The sequence below is a fragment of the Helicoverpa armigera genome, chromosome 7 (assembly GCF_030705265.1).
Source record: "Helicoverpa armigera isolate CAAS_96S chromosome 7, ASM3070526v1, whole genome shotgun sequence".
NCBI lineage: Eukaryota > Metazoa > Arthropoda > Insecta > Lepidoptera > Noctuidae > Helicoverpa > Helicoverpa armigera.
The window spans coordinates 2,190,646-2,200,881 of record NC_087126.1 but is presented as its reverse complement, the minus strand read 5'-3'; the positions used below and the strand labels follow the sequence as shown (position 1 = coordinate 2,200,881).

Genomic DNA, 10,236 nt, shown 5'->3' with positions numbered 1-10,236 from the left:
GTTAATCTAGAGATGGTCCGCAAGGCCGCGGGTTGGAGTAATACCTCCAACGTATTTTTTAAATACTACCGTAGGGATACTGCTAACAGTGATAATAATGATTTTGTAAATGCCTTATTCGGCACGTAAATAATTGTGATAATATAGCTCGTAACTGCAGTATCAATTGCATTTATTTTATTAACAAATTATGTTAAGAAAACGATAAATGTATATTGTCTGGTAATAAATGTTCTTATGTTATATGATTAAGCTGTACAAAATCTAGCAATTTTGTTCTTCAATTAAAATTTTCCTAATTTTCTAACGTATTTTTTATTTTTTTTTTGATTTACGTTGCTCTAAACATCTGCAAGTAAAATGTAATCGTCTTCGGTTGAGACCCGAAGGATAATTAAGAATCAAACGAACTTACCTGGTGAAGTTTGATTCCAATTATGCGAGGGTCTCAACCGAAGACGATTACATCCCATCCCACCCTACCCAGAAAAATAAAAAATAAATATTTGCAATAACACAAAAAGTACTCTAAATAATGACAAGCAGTGGCGGGCGCACTCGGGAGTAGGGGGGAGTGAGACAGAAGATACAGGTTTCTTTTTTTTAGATATTATAGCTTTAAAGGTGTGACGAAGATAGCATCATATCATGTAATGCTGCAAGTAAAATGTAATCGTCTTCGGTTGAGACCCTCGCATAATTGGAATCAAACTTCACCAGGTAAGTTCGTTTGATTCTTAATGATATCGTAAAGCGCCTAGGTCTGCGCGGCCGCCGCGAGACGTTACGCATGAGCGGCGCTTGGAGTGATAATGTATTAGTTTGTGATTCTACTATTGTAAATGTAAGCCTTATTAGTAGTGATAATAAGACTCATAATGTCAAAGTTCGTTGTGTAAATGAATTTAATGTACCCCACCAAAAGTTGTCAATTCTAGATTGTAGTAAATATCCACATTTGTTTGATCTTAAAGATAAATTATGTTGTTCCGATTCAAAACCTGAAATACTTATTGGTCAAGATAATTACCATTTGTTGTTACCTATTAAAATAAAGTTAGGGAAATTAAATGAGCCGTCAGCAACACTCACACCCCTAGGTTGGTGCGTGCATGGAACAGTGCGCGTGCCGCAGGCCTCCCGTCCCGCCCGGGGCAGTACGGGCTCCCGCGGTGACGAGACCATCTGTGCCGTGGACTGCGAGGGGGTAAGTGCTTCTGCTTCTTCTCAGGAGGAAATCTTGCTACGCGAGATTCAGGAGGAAGTTCGTCGGTCATTTGCTGTTGATGCTTTAGGTGTCTGCAGCAAACCACGCCAGAACTTGGATGAAGTTCGAGCCATCGCTCAGTTGGAGCGATCTGCTGAGCTGGTTGATGGGCGCTGGGTAATTGGGCTCCCCTGGAAGGACGAATCTCGTATCATGCCAGACTCACATCCTAATGCGTTAAAGAGACTTAAAGGTATCGAAAGGAAAATGAACAAGGATTCCGGTTTCGCTGGAAGGTATCGGGAACGTGTGGATTATTTATTTATTAACAATTTTGCCAGGGAACTAAGGGAAATAGGGGAATCTTCACCAACGTGCATTTGGTATTTGTCTCATTTTGGTGTAGATAACCCAAATAAGGAAAAGCTTCGGCTGGTCTTTGACGCTGCAGATAAAATAAATGGTAAGTGTTTAAATGATTATTTGCTCACGGGGCCAGATCTGCTATCATCTCTGTATGGAATCATGCTGCGCTTTAGGGAGAATAAGATTGCAGTTACAGGTGATATCAAGGACATGTTTTTAAGGATCAAAATCCGTGAAGAAGACCAGCACGCGCTAAGATTTCTGTGGAGAAATAGCCCCACAGAAGAAGTTAAAACGTACGTAATGACTTCGCTTATTTTTGGAGCCAACTGCTCACCGTTTGTCGCTCAATTTATAAAAAATAAGAATGCGATGCGTTATGAGTCATCGCAGCCGGCAGCTGTCAACGCGGTACTACATTCGCACTATATGGATGACTATATTGATAGTTTACCCGATGAAGCGAGCGCGATCCGAATTGTAAAAGAAATAAGCGACATACACAGAGCAGGTGGGTTCGAGATGAGAAACTGGACCAGTAACAGCGTCGAGGTATTAAACAGCTTACCTGAAGATACATTAGGTACTACTGCAGTGAGTTTTAAGGTAGGCCAACAATATGAAGGCGACAGGACGCTAGGGTTACTCTGGTATCCTGCTGAAGATAATTTGGGTTTCGACGTGTCCTTTAAGAAAATACCTGCTGACATAATTAAGGGTAATAAACGACCCACAAAACGTGTAATGTTAAAGGTAATTATGTCTATTTTCGATGTCCTGGGATTTTTATCTCCATTTACAGTCCAAGGAAAAATTATGTTGCAAGACACATGGCAACTAAATATAGGATGGGATGATTTTGTTCCAGATATTATTTTCCATAAATGGCAAAAATGGATTGACCTACTTACGGAGATAAATAAGGTGCGTATACCTAGGTGTTATCATCACTCGAGCGGTCGCGCGCAAGAAAAGGACGGCGCATCAGAACCTGTCCGTGCGAGCGAGACAGACAAGCACCGTCAGGTAACTACTGCGTGCCCCCACTCGTCCTTATCGAGTGCTACGGCGGTGCCTACGCAGATAGCTGTGAACAGCTACGAATTCGTAGCGGAACCTACCAGTGCTACGAAATGCGCTGCGATTGCGCCGGGCTATAGCAGCCTACAGTTACATGTATTTAGCGATGCTTCTACTAAAGCGATGTCAGCTGTCGCATATTGGCGCTGGAATACTGACGGTATTATTCACGTTTCTATTATAAGTAGTAAGTGCCGAGTCATGCCTGTCAAACCATTAACGGTGCCACGGGCCGAACTGCAAGCAGCATTGTTAGCTGCACGATTAGCTAACACGATCATCAAGGAACATAGGATGATGCCGGAACGTAGGTACTTTTGGTGTGATTCCACTACGGTCATTCATTGGATTCGCAACAACACTCGCACGTATAAAACGTTTGAAGCGAACCGCTTGGGCGAAATCGATGAACTGACACAAGTAAGCGAGTGGAATTATATACCTACGAAACTCAACATAGCTGATTTGGCTACTAGAGAATATTTTGATCCGGCTTACTTAGGTGAGTGGTTTAACGGTCCTAATTTTTTATATCAAGACGAATGTTCGTGGCCACAGGACAACATCGAAGCACACGCGAGTGAATCGAGCGCCACTGTCGCAATGGTGCAAGACGGTTCCGTTATCTTACCTGTACCGGATCCGAGGCGGTTTTCTTCATGGCTACGACTGGTGAGGACTATGGCCACGGTACTCAAGTTTATAGACAGGTGTAAGGGTATTCGCGGTGAGGTAGACTGCCACCGTATGAAACAAGCTGAGCGGCTACTGCTGCAATATGCGCAGGGTGAGTCATACGCCGAGGAGATAGCTGCAATAAAAGCTGGAAAGTCTTTATCACGGAACAGTAAGTTACTTACCTTGACACCATTTTTAGACGAGTACGGCCTACTTAGAGTAGGCGGCCGCATCGATGCCGCTGCAAATGTGCCTCTGGAAGTAAAAAGGCCGATTATCCTTGACGGTAAGCATCCTGTAGCGAGACTTATTATTCGTCACTACCACATGAAGGCTTTCCACGGGAACCAGGAGACTGTTGTGAACGAACTGAAACAGAAATATTGGTTAGTAAGACTGAGACCTTCTGTTAAGTCTGTCGTGTCGAGGTGTATGTTGTGCAGGATGCGCCGATGTAACCCGCAAGTTCCTCGCATGGGAGACTTACCAAAGGCTCGCGTGGCTCATCATCAACGCCCTTTCACCTTTTGCGGTCTGGACCTATTCGGGCCGATGGAAGTTACTGTCTGCAGGCGCAGAGAAAAACGGTATGGTGTATTATTTACTTGCCTCACGGTGCGTGCTATACATATTGAGATAGTGCCCTCGCTTACATCGGACTCGCTTATTATGGCGTTACGGCGTATGGCGGCGCGCCGGGGCTGGCCGCGTCACCTATATTCGGATAACGGAACTAACCTTAAAGGTGCTGACAAAGAGCTGCAGCGGTCACAACTGGAACTGGACGTAGATGCCGTGAAAAGGGAAGGGGTAAATAACGGTATGCATTGGACTTTTATTCCTCCCGCTAGTCCCCATTGGGGTGGGGCATGGGAACGGTTGATCCGAAGTGTCAAGACTTCACTTAGAGTAGTACTCAATGAGCGTGCCCCTCGGGACGAGGTCTTGAGTACCATGTTAACTGAAGTTGAGAATATGGTGAATAGTCGTCCTCTGATGCACGTTTCAGTTGAGCCAGGTAGTATTGAGTCTCTTACTCCGAACCATTTTCTTCTAGGAAGCTCGTCAAACTTACCTGACATTGGAGTATTCGATGACTCTGACTTGTATTTACGTAAGCAATGGCGTACATCTCAGCGGTTAGCCGATATGTTTTGGCAACGGTGGGTCAAGGAAATTCTACCTAGCCTGCTACCAAGAAGGAAATGGCAGGAAGAACAGAAGCCGTTGCAGGTTGGGGACCTGGTTCTAGTTGTGGACCCTAATTCTACTCGAAATACGTGGCCGAAGGGTCTTATCACCCGCGTATTCCCCGGTAAGGATGGTCGGGTCAGAATGGTGGAAGTCAGGACTGGGTCTGGAACGTGGCGGCGGTCTGCGGCACGCGTCGCTCCCATCGCTTTGGTTGATGAGTGCTGTGACAGCACTGGGGTGGGGAGTGTTGGCGACGCGATTTAATATTATAATATTTTAGCTTTAATTTTAGTCATTTGATAGTAGATTGTATAAACGTAGCACTAGCAACATTTTATATTTTGAGTGGAAGGTAACTGCTCCTTTGTTAAAAAAGGCCAGCCATCTTGGATAAAATTTTGTGCTGTCAGTCGGTCCGCAGAAGCCTTCCAGAGCGAACGCACGCCCCTTTCTGTTTTTATGTCTCGCTACCTACCGTGTACCTTGTAAAGTACTGCAATAAATCGACATTCTGTTACCCATCTGTGCCGAATTTATTTTAAACCATCCGCCGAACCACTACCAATCACAGCCACTATTCACTTTGACTTCATAAATTAAGAACTATTCTCATAGAACGCCATCTATTACTTATTTGTAGTATTACCTACTCAACTAGCTTTCATTATAGTGACAGTTTTTTCCTCTATGAATACTAGCGCCAAAAATATCGGCCTTTTTGTGACAGCACGCGTACGAGTTCCGACGTGAACGGTAAATCCTTAAAAAAAATTTAAGGTAATGATTGAAATTAAAAGTGAATTTTGTAATACTTCGTGTAGTAAACGTGAGTTGATTGTGTTTGTGGTATTGTATAGATGGTAAACGATCGTTTTTTAAAGTTTTATTCTGTCAGTATCTATAATAAAGCGAGATTAGTTGGGTGGCCAGTTATTGATTTTCATTTTTGTATATTTTCATTTATTGGCCACTCATGCCAGTTACTGAATTATACGCTAATGTCCGAATTTTACGAAAAAATAAACATATTTAGAATGAGTATAAGGCACACTATCGTGTAAAAAAAATCCAGATAAAAATATACATGTTTATCAGTAACTGGCATGGGTGGCCAATTACTGATAGTTGTGTGGCCAGTTACTGACGGGTTTTTTTTTGTTGGACAGATTTTCTGAAATGTCTTTAAAAAAACGCCAATACTCTAAAAGACAATAGAAAATGCTATCAAATTTATTGAAAACAATGAAGGTATCCAATCCAAATAAAACAATTTCTGTTCTCTCAAATATACCTTTCTCGGAATACCTGAAACAAAATCATCATCCTGCCCTTATCCCAATTTTATTTGGGGTCGGCGCAGCGTGATTTCTCCTTCCAAACTCTTCTATCTGCCGTCATCTCACAAGTAACATTCTTTCTTACCATATCTACTTTCACACAATCCATCCACATTTTCTTTGGTCTTCCTTTTCCACTATATCCGTCCACATTCATACTCATCATCTTCCTCACAACATGATTCTCATTCCTCCGCATCACATGCTCATACCATGACAGCCGGTTTCCACGCAGTTTTTCTGATACCGGCGCTACTTTCAAACTTCTTCTTATATACTCATTCCTCACTCTATCCATTCGCGTAACACCACACATACCTCTTAACATTCTCATCTCTGCCTCATGCAATTGTCTTTCATTCGTCGCTTTTGTGGGCCAGCACTCTGATCCATACAAGACAGCAGGTCTGACCATACTCTTGTAAATTTTCCCCTACCTGAAACAAAATACCTGAATACCTGAAACAAAAGATTTTCCCAAACGACAACGAAAACGCCAAATTGAGCGAACTACATTTGCGTTAACATCCAATCAATATGTTGACAAGATAAGAGAGAAACAATTTAAAAAGCAAGAAGAAGATGCCGCAAAAGAAGAAAGGAAGAGGTTACGAGAAGGGGAAAAAGTCAAAAAGAGAATTATGTACCAACCAATATATATAAATAAAAAATCAAAAAATAAAACAAAAAAGACTGCTACTAATAAAATTATAAATAGTCAAGATGAGTCTTATTTTTACGAATTAAGAACCATCTTGTTAGAATTTGTTTTATTATGTTTTTTAAGTATATAATTACTAATATAGTTACTTTATTCTATATATTTTAATTGATTTTAAATATTATTTTTGCATGGCCAGTTATTGGTATTATGGTGGCTAATATCTAATTTTAAATGGCCAGTTACTACTAAAAAATACTACTTTTCCATTATATTAAAATATTACTACATAATTCTATGTAGTTTCATTTTTTACTCACCAATAACGATAAATGGATACTTGCTTTAACTAAAGTTGATACAAGAATATTAATTTTTTGTCACATTTCGCCATGGCACTTAAATGAACAACTCGCTCTCCTTAAGTGGCCAGTTACTGGTGAGTTTACCCTAGGTCACAGAAATATTAAACAGTTGATAAAATACGTTAACTAAATTACGTTACGTTAACACAATAGGATAATATTTTTACAAGTTAAAATAAGAATTTTGTAATCGATTCCTCCTGCCAATATTTATACAATTTATTGCGAAATGTCCACTTTGTTCAAAGAAACTGCTCGTGCATTAATTAAACGACGTAACACGAGTCTACCGTTATCGCGTTTCCATTTATTTTTACCTTACTGCAGTACGATTAAATGTACATTTTTTAAAGCAAACATAATTTATACTTTGAAGGACAATTTCTCCTTTTATTTAGTGACCATGTGACAATTATTGTGTTACAAAAAAATATGCACGTTGGGTTAAGGTCCGTTGTACATAAACTGTCTTTATTCTTTGTGTGTATTGTAAAGTGTGCAATAAATAATAATGCACTTGAACTTGCGTGAAGATTATGAAGGTAATTAATAAAAGTACCTGTAATACGTACAAGCAAGATGCACCTTTACGAAAAAATCTCCACGACATAAAAATGCCACATCCACTCCCCATCGATGTGTCACGAAAGCTTGAATAAGTTAAGCTATGCATTTTGCTAACATAAAGTGCTAAACCGTTGCCAAGGGAACTGTGGTTTCCAACAAAATATCCTGTTTTCACGCCTTATTTGTATAAACTACGTATGCTAAGAGTTTTCAGACAAAAGAAAGTACCTTTATCCTTAAAGATAAGCGACGCGTCGCTGATTTTAGCGTTACAGACTATGGGTGAAATTTGCCGTACATAGGTAAAGGAATATACGTAGGTGGTAGTGGGGAGTGCAGGATAGTGAAATGATATCGGTTATATTTTTGATATTATGTGGTTGATTGTGTGTATGGTACATTGGTTTGCGAATAAAGATATTGAAAGCTGTTTTGTATTGTGTACTATTTCGGAGAGTAATGTATGTTTTGATCTAAATGCGCTCATCAACACGCATGCCCAGCGCGATTAGTGAGGGAAAATCTCCCTTGCTTGGGGAAAGTCTTCGGGAAAATAATGTAGATTATGGCAAACTATATAAAATGAATAAAATAATTTTACAAATTAATGAATGAAATAATTTTACAAATCATTATTCAAATTAAATGACCAGCTAATAAGTTACCACCAAATGCTACCCACATACCTTACTAAATAAAATCGTTTAGTCGCAGAACTTTGCAGCCAGTTTGCTGCATCATAGAATATTAAATCAAGTTAAAAGCTGTGAACATTTTTCATCTCCATATATAAACCGCAACATGAATAATACGCTCATTTACTTTGAGTTAGTATCATTGTTCATATAAAGTGATAAAAGTTTATTAATTAACGCGCGGTTCAAACTTGCTTTGCATAAATTACTTCATTAAATAAAGTTGCCTGAATTCATAATTTGGAGTTGAATTATTGTGTAATTATCACTTAAATACTCCATTGATTTTAATGTGATTATCAAAGGTAAGAAAATGTCATGAGTTAATTCGTACTTCAAAAGTCTAATGGCAAGCCACATGGTATATGGTGGTGGCTGAATATATCTTATGGGAAAGAAGACGTCTTATGAGTACACCCACCATTCATGCAAATTCCGTCATAACAAACAAAACTTTTATCTATTCCGAGACTTGTTTTTCGAAGTGGAGCTTAATTCAATTTGGTCCCACCTACTCGGCCAGAAGAACCCCCATCACAGAGGTCATTCACATGGGGTTTAATCTAAGGACTTTGAAAGTCCTAACTAAATTTTAAACTCTCCACAGAATATTCGATTTACGTCGCCGGACCACCGTTAACTTAGCACTTAACTCCAACTTAGCCTCACTTAACCGTATCTAAATCTTAAGTTATCTTGAATTACGGTCCACCCTATGCAACTTCAAGTTAAAGTCCTAACTTTATGAAAGTTTACTTCCATAAAACTGTGAAAAAGATATATTGGATATTAAAGGGTTATTCTGCTGAAGTTAGCGAACAAACTTTGTGTTTCAAAGTTAATTATTTCATAGTTCAGTGGATTTTAAGGATTTTCCCAGTTTAGAGATTTACTGGAGATGTTTTTGCTGGAAACTTATTACTTCGCAGATTTAGAGTATCTTCGTGTAATTAAGAGATTTAAGTTTTGACTTCTGAAGGCAATCTTGTAAGAGGCTTACCTTTACCTTTTCAAGTGGTTAGAAAACTACGGGATCACACAAAATTAAGCACTGGCGTCATGTAATGAAAACAGAGCCTCTCAAGATTTTTTTCTCTACCTTAAAATGATAAATGTTCCTTATTAGAGTTTTCTGTACAGTTTACGTTTTTGTGCTTAAAGCGCTGACCCCATTGACATGATTCTTTGAATATCTTGGGCAGATAAATAATACAGTCAGATACAAATAATAAAACTCCAAATACCTAAGCCATACAACTTGAACCTTTACCCACACATCTCATCCATTCCAATATTTCATAACAAACTAACAAAACACAGGAGAGCTATAACTTAGTCTCCCTAAACGATGCACATAAAAATGTTGGAGAAACTCCACAACTGTTATAACACTCATGTTTTACATTCTCAACAAGTGTTGGTCGAAGCATCTGCTCGGTACAAAGTTGGGGAATCGTAAATCTTGGTGGGAACGCCCCAGGGACAACAGTTTTGACCTTACACAATATCGTGGAGTATTAGTTACCGTGTTAGTTTTTGGGTATTTTTTTGTTTGGAAAGGTTTTACAAAATTCGAGCACTCTTTTCTTTCTATGAAATATGGGTATGATCTATGAAGGTCACACATCATAATGTTGGTTTGAACTAAAATTAAATATAAGAGATAAACTTGACGCGATGGCATACGCGCTTAATTTGTAATTGTAACATGATTTCAGGATACACAAAAATATATTTGCTCTATGACTGCACCCACGCACACTACAGAAATCCCTTCAAAACAAAAAGGAAAAGCAGTGTACCATCCCTAAAATTCTAGGACTTATTCCATATGTCTTCACAATGAAAAGTAAACAGCTAACAGATTTTCAGAAAGTATGAGTAGTTATCAACAATCACACGTTCTCAATATCTTAATTCCCCATAACACACAAAATCTGGAATCTCTATTCCCGCTCACGGTTCGACAATTTTCTTAAAACTCCCTCAGACGAACAGTGTGAACTCTGCGTAAGAAATGCGTCAATCAAGTAGTATATGCGTCTGTAAATGAACGACAAACATCGACTCTCTGAAACCGTGGGCA

At 39.3% G+C, this 10,236-nt stretch overlaps 1 protein-coding gene across 1 annotated transcript; it reads left to right on the top strand.

The window, feature by feature from the left end:
* The first annotated feature begins 744 nt into the window (after nucleotides 1-744).
* LOC126056460 (uncharacterized) lies at nucleotides 745-5,047 on the top strand. The gene is made up of 2 exons (XM_049849439.2): nucleotides 745-2,711; nucleotides 4,477-5,047. Exons 1-2 carry the CDS (start codon nucleotides 791-793, stop codon nucleotides 4,581-4,583), a joined length of 2,028 nt encoding a protein of 675 aa, XP_049705396.2. The 5' UTR covers nucleotides 745-790; the 3' UTR covers nucleotides 4,584-5,047.
* The last annotated feature ends 5,189 nt before the right edge of the window (nucleotides 5,048-10,236 follow it).

Excerpts from the sequence above, each read along its gene's own strand:
- LOC126056460 (XM_049849439.2), top strand. The coding sequence starts at position 791 with ATGAGCGGCGCTTGGAGTGATAATGTATTAGTTTGTGATTCTACTATT. Across the intron at positions 2,712-4,476 it reads TACCAGTGCTACGAAATGCG|CGATATGTTTTGGCAACGGT; the intron begins CTGCGATTGCGC and ends TCAGCGGTTAGC.